This window comes from Xyrauchen texanus, chromosome 10, assembly GCF_025860055.1.
Source record: "Xyrauchen texanus isolate HMW12.3.18 chromosome 10, RBS_HiC_50CHRs, whole genome shotgun sequence".
Classification (NCBI taxonomy): domain Eukaryota; kingdom Metazoa; phylum Chordata; class Actinopteri; order Cypriniformes; family Catostomidae; genus Xyrauchen; species Xyrauchen texanus.
Genome location: NC_068285.1, coordinates 46,847,779 through 46,868,558, shown reverse-complemented (window position 1 = coordinate 46,868,558; position 20,780 = coordinate 46,847,779). Strand labels below are relative to the sequence as shown.

General features: G+C 37.8%; 1 protein-coding gene and 1 long non-coding RNA gene across 3 annotated transcripts; one reads left to right on the top strand and one right to left on the bottom strand.

Moving 5' to 3' along the window:
• The first annotated feature begins 6,993 nt into the window (after positions 1 to 6,993).
• On the top strand, positions 6,994 to 20,527 carry ppt2b (palmitoyl-protein thioesterase 2b). The gene is made up of 8 exons (XM_052135564.1): positions 6,994 to 7,286; positions 9,176 to 9,329; positions 9,716 to 9,811; positions 9,991 to 10,098; positions 11,059 to 11,142; positions 11,399 to 11,483; positions 11,595 to 11,649; positions 19,160 to 20,527. The coding sequence occupies exons 1-8, from the start codon at positions 7,152 to 7,154 to the stop codon at positions 19,301 to 19,303; spliced, it is 861 nt and encodes a 286-aa protein (XP_051991524.1). The 5' UTR covers positions 6,994 to 7,151; the 3' UTR covers positions 19,304 to 20,527.
• Positions 9,290 to 13,783, bottom strand: LOC127650268 (uncharacterized). Of its 2 annotated transcripts, none has more exons than XR_007971414.1 (3): positions 13,322 to 13,783; positions 10,911 to 11,108; positions 9,290 to 9,876 (listed from the first exon to the last, which is right to left on the bottom strand). It is a non-coding gene; the product is annotated as an uncharacterized LOC127650268 (long non-coding RNA). The 2 variants fall into 2 exon arrangements; XR_007971415.1 differs by having other exon boundaries at positions 9,290 to 9,855.
• Positions 20,528 to 20,780: the final 253 nt, after the last annotated feature.

The following is a 20,780-nucleotide window of genomic DNA, read 5'->3' as shown; positions in this document are numbered from 1 at the left end:
CTTGAATTTTCATGTACATTAACATAAAGTCATCACAAAAGAGTTATATTATAGTGAGTAAAGTGAAGATTTTTTTTTATATAAATAATTTATATTTTTTGACATAAATAGTCAAAATCATGTATAAGATCCTAAGTTAAAGCAATACATGAATGACTTTAGTCTAAGTTCATTGACACACCATGGCATCGAACTGTATATCATTCTCCATGTTCATCTGTCAAAATCCTTTCATTAGGATCATTGGGATAAACAATGTTTCACTTTTAACTTTCTCTAAAGTAAAGTGACTGATTAATTGCCAGTTTCCATGCCTGATTCTGGCACATCTTTGCTACCCTCAAAGTGTATATTTACTACAAACTAATATCACAAAACAAGTCACACATACATTTTATGTTAATGCTTATTGGTTATCCTTAGCGAAAACAACACCTGATAAACAAGAAAATTATGCTACGAATGGGTGTTGAACCGCGGTCTCCAGCGTGAGAGGAGATTGAACTAACCACGAGACCAAAGGCTATATAACATATTATAATAGGCGGTAGTGGATGTCTTGAGGTTTAGCCTACTGTGGGTGAAAGCCAGATAGATGATGATTTTTAGACTTTAAGGACAAAAACAAATGAGAATTCTTACCCACTGACTTCTTTCGGAAATTTTAGAAGCCTCATTTGCTTCATTTTTGCTGTCTTTCCTGCTAACTGCTGTTAACTCGCCACTAATAACGTTAGTTGATGTCAGCTCCTCCCCTACCTGCTGCATATTCAACAGAGAGGAATAAACGGAGTCGCCCATAGGCTACCGACAGCAAAGGAACTTATTCTATAGTCTAGATTATGCCTATGTCTATTTTTACAGGCTGTATGCAGTATGTGCAAAGCCAAAGCACAATGAAATAAGGCAACTTATGATTTCGGGGGTCTACATAGGCCTTTGTCCGGTTTCATATTTGTCAGTCAACTTTTCAAAATTCATTCGGGGCTACACTCAAAACATTCAAAATCGGCTGCCGCCGCCTCTGAAGGAGACGGAGCTGAGTTCCGTCAGGGTGTGTTGTGGACCTGAGGAGGCGGAGCTGCGCTCCGGTGCGCTCCGGCCCAATTTAACCTCTGCTTGGCACCAAGGGCGCATGCGGATATATTCTGAAGCCGTATAGCTGCTTTAGCAACATGGACAGCTCCTGCATTTTACCAGAGAGGTGTCATGCTGGGGCAAGATCTATCAGATTTTTTTCTATCCTTAAAAGCTTTTCAGTCTGTAATAGCGAGCTGTCATGTCCTGGTTCACTCAGATAACATGACAGTTGTGGCATATATAAATCGCCAAGGCAGAATTCAGGAGACTTTACCTCAAAGTGTATTGAGGATTTGACAAATATTTAGCAAATCAGAAATCGATCTATTTGCCTCAGTGGAGAATACCCACTGTACCCTCTGGTACTCGAAGTCCCAAGCCCCTCTGGGAGCAGGCGCAATGGCACACAGATGGCCGGTGATATGTAAATATGCGTTGTATGTATGCCTGATTCACTCTGTTATATGTAATGTCTGAGAGGACAAGAAAAATATTCTATTAATTGCCTCGAAATGGCCCAACTAGTCATGGTTTCTGGAAATTATAGAGATGCTGTACAGCTCGCCATGGGAAATACAGCTGAGGAGGGATCTCCTCTCTCAGACACAGGACACAATCTGGCATCCCCAGCCCCAGATGTAGAACCTGCATGTATGGCCCCTGAAAGGAGCTTGCTAGACATGCCAGAACTGACGCATTCATTCATGAACACCATTTTACAGGCCAGAGCGCCATCCACGAGACACCTCTCTTCGCTAAAATGGAAGGTGTTCACTGATTGTTGTATGTACATGGCAAAGACCCAGTAAACTGCCCCATAAATGAAATTATCATATTTCTTCAAGAACGATTAGACGTAGGACTCACCCCGTCAACACTCAAAGTGTACTATATCTGCATATCATCAGGTTTGGGAGGGTTACTTCTGAAATGTATTCCACTACAGATTACAGAATACATGCTTTAAAATGTAATTTGTAACGTATTCCGTTACATTACTCAAAGTCAGTAATGTATTCTAAATATTTGGATTACTTCTTCAGCACATTTTTTCACTTGTTTTGACTATATAAACTTTGCCAGTACAGTAAGACATATACACGTTAAAAATACATTCTCTGAAAAACCTAAATATCTTATGCAGTGTTGTTTCTATAACAAGATAATTCAAATTGATCTTGTTTTAAGGATTTTTAGGTATTTTTATTATTAGATAATTATATTTATTACGATATTAAATTATTATCAAGAATATGATTATTTACATTATTTACTATATACAAGAATATTTTCTTTTTTTTTTTGCCTCTCCGGGAATCATCACCTTATCGTGGTGGAGAGGTTTGTGTGCCCTTATGAACCTGAGGGCTGAGTTGTCTGGAGCCAGGTGCTCCTGGTAGGGTCTCCCAAGGCAAAGTGGTCTCAGGTGAGGGGCCAGACTAAGACTGGTTCACAAAGACTCCATGGAAATAACGGCAAGAGGAGGAGTTACTCTGCCTGGAGGAAGCCCTGGGCCCCCGTCTGGAGTCAGGCCCAGGCGGAGGGCTCGTCGGCGAGTGCCTGTTGGAGGGTCTTGCCACAAAGCACGGCCAGGTAGAGCCCGAAGAAGCAACGTGACACCCCCCTCTACATCCCTTGGGCCCACTACTCATTGGAGAAACTGCAGGAGTCGGGTGCGCTGCCATATGGGTGGAGGCCGGGGGTCTCGACGGACCAGACCTGGGTGGCAAAGGCTAGCTCCGGCGACATGGAACGTTACCTCGCTGGTGGGAAGGAGCCGGAACTGGTGAGAGGAGAGGGTCGCCTCCCTACGCCTACGGGTTGTGGGGGAGGAAACTCTGACTGTTGTCTGTGCATATGCCCCGAACAGCAGTTCAGAGTATTCAGCCTTCTTAGAGACCCTGAGTAGGGGACTCCATAGTGATGCTGGGTGACTTCAACGCGCACGTGGGAAATGGCAGAGACACCTGGAGGGGCATGATTGGGAGGAACGGCCTCCCTGATCTGAACCCGAGTGGATGTTTGTTGTTAGACTTCTGTGCTTGTCATGGATTATCTATAACAAACACCATGTTCGAAAATAAGGATGTTCATATGTGTACGTGGTACCAGAGCACCCTAGGCTGAAGGTCGATGATCGATTTTGTAATCGTGTCGTTGGATCTGAGGCCATATGTTTTGGACACTCGTGTGAAGAGAGGGGTGGAGCTTTCAACCGATCACCATCTGGGGGTGAGTTGGGTCAGGGTGTGGGGAGATTCTGGACAGACCTAGGAAGCCCAAGCGAGTAGTGCGGGTGAACTGAGAACATTTGGAGGAGGCCACGAGATTTTCAACTCACACCTCTGGCGGAGCTTTCCGGGCATCCCTGCGGAGGTTGGGGATATTGAACCAGAGTGGGCAATATTCAAAGTTTCCATTGCCGAAGCTGCGGTGGAGAGCTGCGGCCTCAAGGTCTTAGGTGCCTCAAGGGGTGGTAACCCTCAAACACCGTGGTGGACACTGGTGGTCAGAGAAGCCGTCCGACTGAAGAAAGAGGCCTTCCGGGATATGTTGTCCCAGTGGTCTCCGGAGGCAGTTGCAAGGTACCGACAGGCCCAAAGGGCTGCGGCCTCTGCCATGAGGGAGACAAAGCAGTGGGTTTGGGAAAAGTTCGGAGAAGCCATAGAGAAGGACTTTCGGTCCACAACAAAGTGCTCCTGGAAAACCGTCCACCACTTTAGGAGGGGGAAACTTGGAACCATCCAAGCTCTATACAGCAAAGATGAGAAGCTGTTGACCTCAACTGAGCAGGTTATTGGGGTGGTGGAAGGAACACTTTGAGGAACTCCTAAATCCCAACATGCCCTCTATGCTAAAGGCAGAGCCAGAGGCTGATGGGGGATCAGATTCAATTTCACTGGGGGAGGTCACTGAGGTAGTCAAACAACTCTGCAGTGGCAAAGCCCCGGGGATTGATGAGATCCAACCAGAAATGCTTAAAGCTTTGGATGTGGAGGGTGTGTCATGGATGACACGCTTCCTTTACATTGCGTGGGAGTCTGGGACAGTGCCCAAGGTGTTGTAAAACCAGAGGAAGTGGTGGTTCCCCTCTTCAAAAAGGGGGACCAGAGAGTGTGTGCCAACTACAGGGGTATCACACTTCTCAGCCTACCTGGTAAATTTTACTCCAAGGTGCTGGAGAGGAGGGTTCGGCTGATTGTCGAACCTCGGATTGAAGAGGAACAATGTGGGTTCCGTCCTGGCTGTGGAACGACGGACCAGATCTTTACTCTCACAAGGATCCTGGAGGGGGCCTGGGAGAATGCCCATCCAGTCTACATGTGTTTTGTGGATCTGGAGAAGGCATATGACCGGGTCCCGCACGAGATACTATGGGAGGTGCTGCGGGAGTACGGGGTGGGGGGTCCCTTGTTAGGGCAATGCAATCCCTGTACATCCAAAGTGAGAGCTGTGCCCTGGTCCTCGGCACGAAGTCGAGTTCATTCCATGTGGGGGTTGGTCTCCGCCAGGGCTGTGCTTTATCACCAATCCTGTTTGTGATATTCATGGACAGGATATCGAGGCGTAGTCGGGGTGGGGAAGGGGTGTGGTTCGGTTAGCTGGGGATCTCCTTGCTGCTTTTTGCAGATGATGTGGTCTTCATGTCATCATCGGTCTGTGACCTTCAGCTCTCACTGGATCGATTGGCAGTTGAGTGTGAAGCGGCTGGGATGAGGATTAGCACCTCTAAATCTGAGGCCATGGTTCTCAGCAGGAAAATTATGGAGTGCGGACTCCAGGTAGGGAAGGAGGTATTGCCCCAAGTGAAGGAGTTCAAGTACCTCGGGGTCTTGTTCAAGAGTGAGGGGACAATAGAGCGGGAGGTTGTCTGGTAAATCAGGGCAGCGGGGACGGTATTGCTCTCACTCTATCGCACCATTGTCACGAAAAGAGAGCTGAGCCGGAAGGCAAAGCTTTGGATCTACCGGTCAATTTTCGCTCCTATCCTCACCTATGGTCATGAAGGCTGGTTCATGACCAAAAGAACTAGGTCGCGAGTACAAGAGGCTGAAATGGGTTTCCTCAGAAGGGTGGCGGGCTTCTCCCTTAGAGATAGGGTGAGGAGCTCAGTGATCTGTGAGGAGCTTGGAGTAGAGCCACTGCTCCTTTGCATTGAAAGGAGCCAGTTGAGGTGGTTTGGGCATCTGGTAAGGCTGCCCCCTGGGCTCCTCCTTAGGGAGGTGTTTCAGGCACGTCCAACTGGGAGGAGGCCTCAGGGAAGACCCAGAACTAGGTGGAGAGATGACATCTCCACACTGGCCTGGGAATGCCTCGGGGTCCCCCAGTCAGAGCTGGTTAATGTAAATCGGTATAGGGAAGTTTGGGGCCCCCTGCTGGAGCTGCTACCCCTGCGACCCTACTTCGGATAAGTGGTTGAAGATGGAGATGGAGATGGAAATATAATTTTTGCCCTAATATCAAAGGTCTTACTAGAAAAAAGAAATTAAGTTCCAACATTAATTTTCTTGCTAAAAAAATATGATCGTGTCTGATAACATGTAAATGGCTAGAAATTGCATTTTAGCTTAGCGTAAAGCTGACAATTTACACAAGGTTTATTTCTATTTCTTCTGCTCCAAACGTACTTCTCTGTCTGCTCGTATGAATGTAACACATCATAAGAAAGTGACTATGACTAGTTAAAATATTCGAGTGCTCCCCTCCTGGCCCAACATGAGGATCAGTCCCACGAGACTGCAGCATCACGATTCCTTTCTGAGAGATTATGTTGTGTAGTGCAGTGTGATGGGATTCTGTTCCCCATATGCATTAATAAACACAATGTCAAGTGTACTGAGTCGTAAGGGAACATCTCGGTTATGTACGTAACTTCAAGTCCCTGAGATGAAGGGAACAAGACATTGCAAACTATTAGAATATAGGCGTTATTGTAGAGAGGTTTCAACTAGGTAATGTTAGAAGGCACTCCCCATATCCGAAAATAAACGCAGTATCTCGTTCCCTTTGTCGCAGGGAACCAAGGTTACGTATTTAACCAAGACGTTTTGAAGGGCCCTTTGAAGCAGCTGTTTCTGATCCCTTTTGTTTGGTCCGACCCTTCAACATGGCGACCACGATCACTCCGCCTAAGTGCCCTTCAGAGGCGGATTTATTCAGATCAGAATGCAGGGTCATCTGCCAATGTTCTCTTCTGCCCTGTCGCACTGCTTCAATGTCATTATTTAAGACAGCCCAGGAACGTTATTAATTTGCATGTCCTCTAAATGTGTAGCTTAAGATTTAAATTTATGATTTTATATTTACATTTAGATTTAACATTAGGATTTATTTATATTAATTTATATTTAGGATTTATATTAATAATTTGCATTTCAGATTTATATTTAGATTCAACATTTATATATAACATTTATATTTATTTTAAAGTATTTGTTGCACAATAAAAGGATAAAAAATAGAGAATAGAAATATTAAATGCTTATTTACATAAATCTGGCAACATTGAAAGTTTTTATTTTTTTCCCCCAAATGTTGTATTTTACAAACGGCGCAACATATTCAACAGTTATATTTTCATAGAGCCAAATATCGTTTTCAATATTTTCAATAAAATAGCTGTTTTGATCGCTTTCTTGTTTAAAGTAAAGCAAGGGAGCACATTTTATTCATTTTAAAATCGAAGCACAAATGCTGAAAGATGAGTTTTGCCTTGCAATATGTGCGTATAAAATTGACCACATGGTTTACACTTTGAGATTTACATTTATAATCCATCGTATATAATCCAGCATCCCAATTTAAAAACAATACAGTTATAATCCCTCGGGAATTTCCAAGTGATTTTCGAACGTCAGTTTAATTTAAAAGTCTATCCGGATGTGACGTAGTGAAGGTTGTTCATGTTGATGCACTAACCGGAAGCAACACAAACAGATGCTGATAAATATGATCGAGGCAGCAGAGCGCGCGGAATAGCTGCGTGTGAAATAACGTATTACTGTTTATTTTATTGTTTTGTTTTTATCGTTACATTTTAATCGTAGTTTTATATTTGTGTTGTTATTATTATGATGAAGTGTGTGTGGTCTCTGCTCGCTGTGAGTGTGTTGTGTGTGTGTGTCGCGTACAAACCGGTTATCGTTGTTCACGGTCTCTTCGACAGTTCTACAGACTTTATCAACCTGCAGAGATTCATCAAGCAGGTATTACTCTCAGACAGCTGTCAGCTTCTGTTCACGTATAAAGTACTCTTATAAAGTCTATCACATCTGTACATTTATGCAGGGTCAATAAGCGCACAATGAATATCATGAGACATCAATAACCCTGATAAAAAGTGTTAAAAATGAGACTTGAGATACATTTTGATATTTGGCTGATTCTCACGCAACTGTGAAAGAGAAAAAACCCCGGTCATGTTTTACTCCAAAATGAAAAGAAACAAATATGAAATTATGTTTTACATGTAGAAATGTGAAGCCTTATTATTAGGACCATTAAGATGTTTTACATCGTGACATTTACGTACATTTTACACCCCAAATTGTCATTAACGCAATGGGAGACAAAAAACACAAAACTGCATTTATAGACCTTATTTTGTTTGGTATTTATACATACATTTTTATGAAAGAAACAAAAACTAAGTGAATCAACATTGTTCTAAGATGATGAATGTCATTTCTGAGCCACAAAATGGATTGCAAAAATAAAGTAATAAAATAATATAAATAAAATAATTGTTTTTAAAACAGCTTTCTGAATTTACCCCTTGTCTACCATCGGTCAAACAAGAGATTGTCCCGCCACCAACTCACACCATTGGTGGAGCAGCGTTGTTGGGTCAGGTCGCTCTAACAAACAAGAATTTTCAAAACGCCCGAGAGAAAGAATGCTCACAGAATGGCTTACTCGTTGTGTCTGCATATTAAACTATTTTAAGACCGAAACAGTTACACACTTCAGCTTTAATGAAACGGTCTGGTATGTAAATCAAATGGATTATACAATATATAACTGCACAATTATTAAAAGTGAACTAATCCTAAAATGTCTACATTTTATATTTACAATTTGTTTTTGCAACATTGAGCATTGTCACTAATCAGAGAATGAATGCAGCGTGGAAGCAGAGTTTTTAGATTAGTCTGGATACAGAAACGATAAGACTTTTTTGGCATTTTCTGTGTTGATTTTGTCTGAAAATCTTTATCATTTGGCAGACTGAGAGTTTCGATTGCTGCGGAAGCTATTATCAAATTAACCAAAATACTTAATAAACAAACACACAAGGGTAGATAATGTGTGGAAATGTGTCAATTCTATGGAAATCTGCACACACAGACTCTATTTGTCCTGAAGAGTGAGTTTAGTGCTGTCAGTCTGATGATGAACACACTTCTCTGCTTTTTTGGATGTTTTGCCCTAAACAAAATGTAAAATTATGGTAACACTTCTCAATAAGGTTCTGTTTGTTAACATTAGTAAATGCATTAGGTAACATGTTGTTACTTCATTTATGAATCTCAGTTAATGTTAGTTGTTCAGTGTTAGTTCATAGTGTATTAACTAATGTTAACTAATAAAACTTTTGATTTAAAAAATGTATTACATGTTGTAATTAACATGAACTAAGATGAATAAATACTGTAAAAGCATTGTTCATTGTTAGTTCATGTTAACTTACGTTGCTAACTAATGTTAACAAATGGAACCTTATTGTAAAGTGTTACAGTATGTAAATGCGAATAATCGTAATCACAAAATCAAGAGAAATAATCGGCGGTTATGATTTTTGTCATAATCATGCAGCTCTTTTGCAATGTGCTGGTACAGGCTGGAAATTCCTCGAACATTCCCTGGAAAATAGCTTGGTCAGGTGCTTGATGTCACGTGAAAGCTGTTTTGCTGCTGTAGTGTCTCATCAGGGGTGTGATGTTGATTTCAGAACTGAAGGAACTGGAAATTACATGTTATAAACAAACATTCATCTGATGCAGTAAATGCAGAGGACAGCATCATGTCAATGTGTGTTCTTGAGGAACTGATGTGTGTTTTCTCTGCACGTCTCTCTTTTCTCATCATGTCTCAGTCTCACCCGGGCACTAATGTGTCGGTCATCGATCTGTTTGACCGCAGTGCCAGTCTCCAGCCGCTCTGGAAGCAGGTGGAGGGCTTCACTCTGGCCATATATCCCATCATGCAAAACGCAGCTGACGGCGTCCACCTCATCTGTTACTCGCAAGGTCTGTGTGTTAGATCTGTACACGAGAACTGTCTGAAATCAGTTTTTTTTTTTTTACATTTCAGTGATGATAAATTATATAACAATATATATATATATATATGTGCTTTATTTATTTTACACAAAATGTACACAAACAATCATTCATCTGTTTTGAAAGTATTTTGGCCTACATAATTGTCTTGTAAATCTAGACATTTATAAGATCACTGACCGCTGCATTTCTCATGCGTATAATGTGCTTGTAAATAGTTCAGTTTTCATTTTTTTAATTTATTCTTGATAACACTGTGCTCATTTTAGCATTTACTTGTCTGAGTTTTCTTTCACATGTGACGTTGACTTTGTAAACATTAACACAAGGACATCTGTCTGTGTGTGCTGCAGGTGGCCTGGTATGTCGAGGAATTCTGTCCACACTTCCAGACCATAATGTGCACTCTTTCATATCGCTCTCTTCACCACAGTCGGGACAGTATGGAGGTAACACACTTCAGGGGTTTTGCTGGTAAACAGATCTAGTTGTGCTGAGGAACACATTAACAGACCTGTTGAAATGTCATGTGAATTCATTAAAGGGAATTTGGACTTCCTCTCTGGAAATGAATGTTTTGAGAGTTCATGCTTTAGTCCACACAGAAGGTTTTGCTCTTTTGTTTCAGACACAGATTACCTGAAGTACCTGTTCCCACAGTTTGTCAAATCCAATCTGTTTCACGTGTGCTACACTTCAGTGGGCCAGAAAATCTCTATTTGTAACTACTGGAATGGTGAGTATTGAATTGGTGTAAAACACAAAACTCATTAATTCTTACAATCAAGAGAGCTCATGGAGGGGTCAGATTGTTACACTCCGCTAGGGATGTTAATGATTAATTGACAGTAGACTAACCAGGGATGGGAAAATATAGTTCTCAAGATTTGGTTCAATGTACAATATGAGGTGCAATATTCAATTTTTTCTTGATTTGATATAATAACACTTAAAAAACAAATTATGTCCGAAAATTGTGTTTATTTCTTTAAAAATTTTGAGCGAAATGCACATTAAAAGTTCTTTAATACACAGTATAAATGCTCAATGCTTAAATAATAAGATTTTCTCAATTACCTTTCTCATAAAGCTTCAAATATTGTGGACTACATTCAGACTGATCAGGTGCAAGTTGAAAGTTTAAAAAAAAATATTACATTCTATCAATTAATATTATATGACGAAATTGTACAAGAAATATTGTATTTCAAAATTCTCTATATTATCCCATCCCTTGGACTAACTGTCATTTATAATTCTTTTGATTAAGCGAATTGACTGTCAACACAACAGTTCGCCTATGCTGGCACCAAATCTGTATTTTTGTTGTTTAAGCTTTATTATTAATAGTGTTAAATTAATAGTAAATTCAACAAACTAAGTTTATCCTAGATATAAATGCATTCATTAACCGCAAAATACAAATACATAAATTTTTTAAAGATATAGTTCTTCCAGTCCTAAAAACAAAAATGTTGTCATCACTCACAAATTGTACTTCTCTCTGGATATATATAACCTTACAGAACTGAGTTAATGTCTATTTACCTTCATTAAGAGCTGGACATTCATATCCTGTATCATCACAGCCGTTCTTATGTGGGTGTTTCTTTCTTCAAATGATTGTCACATTGGCATGTTCAGAAATTCCAGTGTATGTTGAAACATTCAGTGATGTGACGGTGTATTTTCTCAGATCCTCATCACAGAGACATGTACATCAATGGCAGCGACTATCTGGCCTTACTGAACAGTGAAAGAGCAAATCCCAACACAACCGGTAAGACAACAGCATGCTTCCTGGATTACAAATTCCAACATGTACAAAAGTATGTAGATTGTAAGTGTGGTTTTGAGTCGATTGGCGGAGCTTGCTTCCTGTTTTGACGGTGATTTGTGGTGTATTGCATGAGAATATTATTGATAGAATAAGAGGGGTGGTACTATCTGTTTGTTTGATCATCAGTAGATGGGGGTGTATTTGGAAATCAATGTTTATTTTTGCTAGTCCGCTCATATAAAATATCCTCACACAGTTTGGAAACAAAACTTTCTTCGCATTAAGAAGCTGGTGCTGATTGGCGGCCCAGATGATGGAGTCATCACACCATGGCAGTCCAGGTTAGACAAATGCTTTTTTTAAGTATCGTACTTTGATTCTCAATATCTTTAAAATTAAAGTCATCTGCTGTCATTTTGATGTTGTCTCATTTACATTGTCTTGCTTTTCAGTCAATTTGGTTTCTATGATGATAATGAAACTGTTGTTGAGATGAAAAAACAGAAAGTAAGTAGACTTTCAGTTTATCTCTTTTGCCAAAAAGGTGTAATTTGTTGTTGTAATTATAATGGTAAACACTTTACATTAATGTTCTCTTTAATTGTTTATAAAGGCCACGTATGAAGAATAAAAAAACATTAAAAACCTATGTACATAATGATCAGTGTGGTTTATTTTATTTGCCATTGACAAATGCAGTATAAATGATTGGTATGTGTTTATAAAAACATAATTAAAAATAACAAATATACAATTCTTGTCGATTTAACTTACATGTTATAAATGCTTATTAAACACACTTGGTCGTACTTCCATTCAATGCAGCAAAATAGACTATTATAGTGAGATTAAAAGGAGGGATTATGTCATTTTTTTGTTTATATCCATGACCGTAATGTCTTGACTCACTTGTGTTGTCAATTTTTTTTTTATGTTTATGTCAAAATAATGGTTTTAACTAGTCCTATTTACCTAAAGTCCTCTACAAAAACACTTTTCAGATCTTCATGCTCACTCACAGCAGATATCATAAAATAAACCACACTGATCATTATGTACATAGGTTTTTAATGTTTTTTTATTCTTCATACGTGTCCTTTTTACAACACCAATTTCAAAAATGTTGGTACTGTATGCACAATGGCAATGAAAATAAAAAGGAGTGATTGTACTTTGACTTGTATTCAAGCAAAAACAGTATAAAGAAAATGTTTTACCTAATTAACAGCATTGCTTTTTGAAGATGACATTTCAAAAAGTTAAAATGGGAAATTTAGGACTAATAACAATCTGACAAGTTGAAATAACAAGGAGAAGTGAAACAGGAAATGTTAAACAGGTGAGGCAATCATGTCATAGTATTTAAGGAGATTCCAAAAAAAAAGCCTACTGCTGCAAGGATCGGTCGAGACTTGTCAATTTGCCAACAGATGCTTCAGCAAATAATCCAGTGCTTTGAGAACAATGTTCCCCAAAGACAAATTGGAAGGATTTTGTGCATTTCACCCTCTAAACTGCTCAATATAGTTAAAAGATTCAAGGAATCAAATCTTGTGGATATCATAATATGATGTTTATCATGACATGGGATCCTACATTTTTTAGTAAACCTTTGTCGTTCAACACCACTCCTTCCTGCATCCACAGATGCAAGTTAAGACTTAGCTAAAATGGCCGCCAAACAAGATTGCTGAACAAAGGCTAGTGCCAGCATGCCCTAATATAATAATATAAAATGCCACAACAGTTGTAAAGTGCTGAATATTTTTAGTTTTTTGTTGAAACTGGAGGCAAGCACGGAAGAGACGATTGAGGAGTTGCAGTCGTTCATTGACTCATATTATTTACTCTACAATGGTAGACACGAGAGAAAGTAAACGCTGTCGACAGGAGCTAAGCTCAAGTGAGCATGAGCCGGAGGAGTCCAAGTTATCCAAGGACGTACAAGCAATCCGTGATTCAATACAAACAATGCAACAACAACTGCAGAAACTTGACTTGTTGACAAAATTATCTGGTGATATCGAGGATTTAAAACAATCACTGGATTTTAGCTACGCGCAAATGGATGTACTCGAAGAAAACGCGGCGCTTCGAGCTGAAGTGAGTACTCTGGGAAAGCGCACACAACAATTACAAAAAGACAATCATAAAACATCTTCAGATATCTTGGACTTACAGTGCCGAAGTATGAGGGAGAACATCATAATCCACGGGATTCCAGAAGAAGAGAGGGAGACATGCGAGGTAACAGAGCTTCTTACAAAAACTTTTTTGAAGCAGCAGCTCAGGACGAGGGATGGAGAGGTTGAAACCATTGCCTTCTCTAGAGTGCACCGTTTGGACAAAACAAAAAGGGTCCGGTGGTGGCCAAATTTGTGGACCTTAAAAAGAAACTTGTCGTAATGGGAAGAGGAAAGGAGCTTAAAGGGTCCAAATTTTCCATCAGTGACCAATTCCCCGTAGAGATAGTAAAGCGGAGGAAGCTCCTATATCCCATAATGGCGGAGGAAAGAAAGAACAATAAAAAAAACTAGGCTGTCGATTGACAAGCTCTATATCGATGGTCGTTTATACAAAGACTAAACAAATAACATACTGGTTATATGGGGAGATGAGCGGTGCAACGGGTGGTCCCAAGGTAAATAACGGCGCTCCGTGATGACGTCATCGAGGCAATGTTGTCATGGGAACATAAACGTGTCAGAACTTGAGCGGTTCTTTGGATATTCAGGCTTTTAGTTTGTTAGTTTCTATATAATGTGAGCAAGTTATTGTCAATTGATTTTTGGGTTTAAATGCTGGTGATAGGAATTTAATTTAGGTTATTAGTTGGGAGAAGGGTAGAGTGTGGATGGGAAAGATTAAATTTGAAGATTATGTTTTGTTTGTTCTACAGGCTTATGTATGTTTTGTTGTGTGTGAATGTGTGTGTGAGTCGAGAAAAGGTTAGGAATAATTATGTTAATGAAGAGTATTTAAACTATCAAGAGAAATTTGATGGAAAGCTGTAATTTTGGAATCTCAACATATAATTGTAATGGTCTGGCAAATGTCTCCAAACGAAACGAGATCTTTACGTGGCTGAACGACAAGAAAGATATGCAAATTATTTGCATGCAAGAAACACACTCAAAATTAGAAAGCGAATTGAGATGGAAGTCAGAATGGGGAGGAGATATTTATTTTAATCATGGACTTAGTAATAGTAGAGGTGTAATGATTCTATTTAAAAAAAATGCAGATTACACAATTCATTCTATAAATAAAGATAAAGAAGGTAGATGGATAATAATAGAAGTAACTATCTTAAACTTGCGAATAACTTTAGTTAATATATATGTCCCTAATGAGGACAATGCAAGTTTTTTTAATGGAATAAGTGATTGCCTTAATGGAATAAAAAATAATCATATTATAATAACCGGTGATTTTAATACTGTTTTAGACAGGAGAAAAGATCGTCTTGGGTTAAATAAGTGTAATAATCATCCGCATGCACTCAAAGAAATTCAAGAACTTACAGCATCGTTAGATCTTGTGGACATTTGGAGACTTAAAAACCCAGATACAATAAGGTATACATGGCGCAGAGGACGGCAAGCTAGTAGAATTGACTACTTTCTCATTTCCTTTTCATTGGTGCCTAAAACCGTAAAATGCTATATTTCTGATCGTTTAAGATCAGACCATGCTCTAGTTTGCTTGCAGATAAATAATTCACAATACTCTAAAGGGCGAGGTTATTGGAAATTCAATTTGTCACTTCTGTACGATGATGAGTTTATTACTACAACGAAAAAAATCATCAAAGAATTCTTTGAGAATAATGAAAATTCTTCAAATCCACACAATATTTGGGAAGCTTTTAAATGCTCTTTCAGAGGACATACAATTAAAATGAGCTCATACAATGAAAAATAAATAAAAAAAAAGAAAAGGAAATTATAGATGAAATAAATGAACTACATATAGCTATAGACAAAAAATATACAGTGGAAAATGAGCTTCGGATAAAAGGAAAACGAGGAACTGGAGAGCCTCTATTATGAACGTGTCAATGGAATTATTGTTAATTCACAGGCGACTTGGATGAATAATGGGGAAAAATGTACAACCCTATTTTTAAAACTGAATCAAAGAAATCGGGCAAAAAAAAATATCATAAGTTTATATAAAAATAATGTTCTGGTAACAAACTCACAAGAAATATTACAGGAAGAAATAGAATATTTCAAAACTCTATACTCTAAAGAGGAAGAACTACAGCATCCAAGTAATGTGATTGAACACGTGACTGAACAGTTCTTCCCTTCAGACAACGTTCCTAATCTCTCCGCTTCCCAAAAGTTAAGCTGTGAGGGGGAAATAACAGAGCAGGAGTTAATGGAGGCTATCAATTCATTTTCACCAGGGAAATTGCCTGGGATTGATGGTATTCCAATTGAAATTTTTTAGAAATAAAGAAACCTTTGTTGAACTCATTTAATTATTCATTTCAGAAAGGAACATTATCTAATTCCCAAAGAGAATGAGTTATATAATTACTGATAAAGCAAAATCCAGATGGTAAATTTAAAGATCCTATGTATTTAAGAAATTGGAGGCCTTTGACCTTGCTCTGTTGTGATACTAAAATTCTTTCCAAATGCATTGCATTAAGAATGAAAAAAGGAATTGATTGTATTATAGGGAATGAGCAAGTAGGGTTTATAAAAGGAAGATTTATTGGTGACAATTTGGGACAGATACTTGACACTGTAGATTTCTATAAAGATACTCAACAGCCAGGATTATTATTTATAGCGGATTTTGAAAAGGCCTTTGATAAAGTTAGATGGGAGTTTATTAAGAAATGTCTTTGTTATTTTAATTTTGGAGAGAATTTTATCAAATGGTTTGAAACGCTCTACAAAAACACCATCAGTAGAGTTATAAATAATGGGCATTTATCTACAGGATTTCCACTAACACAAGGGGTTCGTCAGGGGTGTCCGTTGTCACCATATTTGTTCCTGATATGTATTGAAATATTAGCAATTAAAATTAGAAAGAATATAGAGATCATAGGTTTGAAGCCGAATGGCATAGAGACAAAACTTACAATGTATGCTGATGATGCAACCTTTTTTATACAACCAAAACAATCTACTTTGGAAGCCTTGATTACAGATCTAAATATGTTTTCTAAAATATCAGGTTTGAAACCGAATTTTGAGAAGTGCCATATATTGAGAATAGGGACTATAAATGGTACAGATTTTAAGTTAAGTTGTTCGGCCCCTATTAGATGGACAAATGGCTCCGTAGATATTTGAGGTATTCACATACCAGACAATTTCAAAAATATTGTCAATTAGAACTACGATAAAAAAAATGCAAAAAGTAGATAGAATTTTACAGCCATGGAGGAGCAGTTCACTTACATTACAAGGTAGGGTCACATTGATTAACTCATTGGTAATCCCCCAATTTGTTTATTTAATAACGACCCTTCCAACTCCTGACACGTCCTTTGTTAAATGCTTTGAACAAAACATTTTTACATTTTTATGGATTAGTAAACCAGATAAAATTAAGAGACAATATTTATACAATTCATATGAAATTTTTTAGATTTAGTCCACCATTTTTCAAGCAATGAATAGTTCGATAAAGGCTTCTTGGGTTAATAAAATATATAATCACAGACAATGGCTTACCAGTAAAAGATTATATACATTTTTTTATTTCTTTGGTTCGGATTTATTTCCTTTTTTTCAACTAAAATCAGTACATATCAAAGAAATATTTCAGAATCAATTAAAAGAACTTTCTCCTTTTTTTAAAGACGTACTTAAAGAATGGTTGAATTTCCAGTACCATCCTCCTGATACTCCAGATGACATGCAGAATCAGATACTATGGATGAACTCTGAAATTACTATAGGAGACCAACCACTTTTGTGGAATATATGTATTCAAAATGGTTTAATCTTTGTGAATGACTTTTTAGATACATCTGGTCACATTATTTCATTTTATGATTTCTCAATACAATTTAATGAATGTTTGGATTTGTATCGATACAATCAGATTGTTTCAGCAATTCCAATTGGCTGGAAACAAAAAAATACAAAATAAACACAAGCAATTGGTTTGTCTCCCAAAAGTACAATGCTGGAAATGGTTACATAATATAAAAATAAATAAAATAATTTACAATTGGAATTTATATTCTGCAGGATTTGCACTTTTTCCTCACAGGGTCTGCCAGTACTGGGAAGATGATATTAATGTATCAATTCCATGGAAATAATATTTTAGATCAATTTATAACACTACTGTAGATTCATATTCAAGAATATTCCAACTAAAAATTTTTTACAAGATAATTGCAACTAAAAAAAAGTTATATTTATATCACATTGAAAATAATCCATATTGCAGATTTTGTGAGGAAGAAGAGGAAGACCTATGGCATTTGTTTTACTTTTGCCCAGTAGTATATAAATTCTGGTCAAGTGTCCAAGTTTGGTTAAAGACGGCTAGAATGGAATTTACCATAACACCTCAAACTATTGTACTTGGTCATTTTACAGGTAGTTTGCTTGTGATAAATACCATTTTATTAATAGGGAAAATGTTTATTTTTAAAACAAAAGTATCATCATGCTTGTGTTTAGGTTACTTTAAGAATGTTATAAGATTGCATCTTCTTTTAGAAAAGATAATAGCAGAAAGCAACAATAAATTAGATGAATATAACAAAAAATGGAATAATATTCTATGTTTATTATAAGTATATGAAACCTTTTTTCATGTATGTTGTTGGGGTATGAATGTGAGGATGACTGTATAAGCATGTAGGTTCTCTGTAGATTTGGGTCTGTAAATTGTATTTCTTATTAAATAAATAAAAAAAAAAAAAAAAAAAAAAAGACTTAGCTATGCAAAGGAGAAGCCATACTTCAACACTGTCCAGAAGCGCTGCTGACTTCTCTGGACTCAGTCGCATCTGAGATGGAAAGTAGGCCAGTTGAATCATGCTTTGTTGTCTGACAAGTCCACATTTGAAATTGTTTTTGGAAAAAGCAACCATCATTTTTTCTGGGCCAAAGAGGAAACGGACCATCCAAGCATGAGTGCTAGCAGAAAGGAGGACCCAATCGCAGGAATGAGTGAACACAAAAACATTAGTAAAACAAAATAAACTGTTAGGGGGAGTGATAACATTATCAAAGATAACGAGGACTGAATGAAAACAGGATATATAAAGGAACCGACAGACTTAACTAACCTTACAAACATAACCAACTCACAAAACGATTCGACAAACACAAGAGGGAAGAAGGCACAATATATTTAGGGAGACACATGAGGGACAGGTGCAGACAATCAACCTGACAAGGACTAAACAAGGATGCGTGGCAAGGGCCAACAAGCGGGCAGGGTCAGAAGAGCGCATGGCAGACAAAAACACGAACAGAGCCATGTGATCAAACACAAAACAGATACAAACAGATAACAGGAAGCAGAGGGCTGTCAGACCGAGGTCGTGACAGTTATCAGCATCAGGTTCAAAAGCCAGTGTCTGTATGGGCCAGGGGTGTGCCAGTGCCCCATGGCATGGGTAACTCGCAAATCTGTGAGGGCACCATTAATAGAGAAAGATATGTGCACATTTTGGAGCAACATATGCTGCAGTCCAGCACTGTCTTTTCCAGGGACGTCCCTGTATTTTCCAGCAGGTCAACATCAAACCAAATACTGGCCGGATTACAAGTGCATTGCTGTGTAAGCAGAGTGTGCAGGTGCTCGATTGGCAATTTCAAGAACTTGTTTAATAAATAATGTTTTAATGAAAATGTATGTTCTTGTTATTTTTTTATCATGTAGTAATTGTTTTGTTAAAGCAATAACACACTCAACATACCTTCAGCAGTGATTATATTCACAATATTGCACATCTTCTCGTGCCTATTGTTTTTTTATTTCTCATATTCATTGTATTTTCCTAATTTTTGATGTTTTTCAGGTGTTTTTGATGGACTCGTTTGGTCTCAAGACGCTGTACGCTCGAGGTGATGTGGCTTTGTGTTCAATGGCAGGTGTTGCACACATCTTCTGGCACTCCAATGAAACCGTGTACAAAAACTGCATTGAGAAGTGGCTTACTTAGAGACAGACACACTCCATAAAACATAACTTTTTTATTAATTTATACAATCTTGTACATTTTCTTACATTATGCTAATGAAGTGTATCACAAAACATTTTACTGTGTTAATGCCTATTGAATACCTCTAGCCTTCGGAAACAAACTCCGTTTTGAAGGCATGATAGGATATAAAAAGATACAAAAACACTAAATCTAAGTAATAACCATCTGTGCCTGAGAGATCATTTTCTCACCTTGCTCAAAATTGGTTCAGATCTGTTTTTTTACGTGTTTTATTTGTGTATTTTTTATTTTTTTGCTTTATATGTGATGTGTTATTTGAGCACTGCTGCAGTAATATGCCTTACATGTGTTTTACTCTGTCCTTGTTTGTCTAAAATGCAAGTGCCATGATACACTTTAGTATAGTAACAGATGCTACGAGAAGGAAGGGAATGCGTTAAATGGTTAAAAGGGATAAGAGATGAAATGGAAAGGGAATTCAAGGAAGTGCTATATTAGCATTTGCAGTATATGTAACATAACCTCTCATTTCACATCCTGTGAGCCTCAGGCCAAAAATTTATTTATTTACTTTGTTACAAGGGAAAGGCCATGGAGGGTTCGCCTCTGATAAAGCTAATTCATTTCAGCTGTTATGTGTTTGTGTTTGTATATTTTACAAACACATTTTACAAACCTTAGGGAAGGGGAAAAGATGTTATGTTCAAGTGCTCACATAGTTATGGAAGTATTACCCAGATGTGTTTGAGAATTTTAAGCACAATGTGATTCATGAACCTGTGAGTTATGAAGTTGTACAAAAACTATTTTGTATTTATTGATATTACGGCATGTGTTATGTGTATTTTAATGTTCTGGCCTGTTTTATGTATTTTATAAAGGAAGGTTTACCATTGTAGTTTTGAATAAAGTAACTGTGTGAGAGCTGTATTAACTATTTAACTACACTTTCCTGTTAAAACGGATTTTGTTGAATATTTTTCACTCATTAGCGCCATGCTTAACATGTTACATCATATTAGATCCAGAAAGATATTTTGAAACAATAATAAAAAAAGAATTAAGCTGTATATCTATGTACTTTACTGATTACATGAAATGGAAATTTTACTCTAAAAGCTTGCTTATGTTTTTAACAGCGCTATGTCCCTTGTTGATTGTTGCTATGAAGTCTTTATCTTGATTAAAAACAAGTTCCAGAAGATGTGTATGCCAGTGGGATAAAAGTACAGCTCCTATCTACTTTAACTTGTGAAGTGTAATCTCCAAAATGGTTGGACTAGATTACAATCAAAGAACACAGTGATAGGATTGAGTTTGTGGGCAGTGGATGAGTCAGGAGACAAAGAAACAGGTCAGTTTTTTATTAAATAAAACAAAAGGTCTTCTTTTCAGCTTATATCAAAAACACTCATTATCTGTTATCAGACATGTAGATTCTGACCTGTCTTTCTCCTCTGCCGCTCTGGTGAGC

Bases quoted from the DNA above. Each gene is read 5' to 3' on its own strand.
- ppt2b (XM_052135564.1), top strand. From the start codon at position 7,152: ATGATGAAGTGTGTGTGGTCTCTGCTCGCTGTGAGTGTGTTGTGTGTG. The intron at 9,812-9,990 runs GTAACACACTTC...CTTTTGTTTCAG, and splicing joins ACAGTCGGGACAGTATGGAG to ACACAGATTACCTGAAGTAC. The intron at 11,650-19,159 runs GTAAGTAGACTT...GATGTTTTTCAG, and splicing joins TTGAGATGAAAAAACAGAAA to GTGTTTTTGATGGACTCGTT.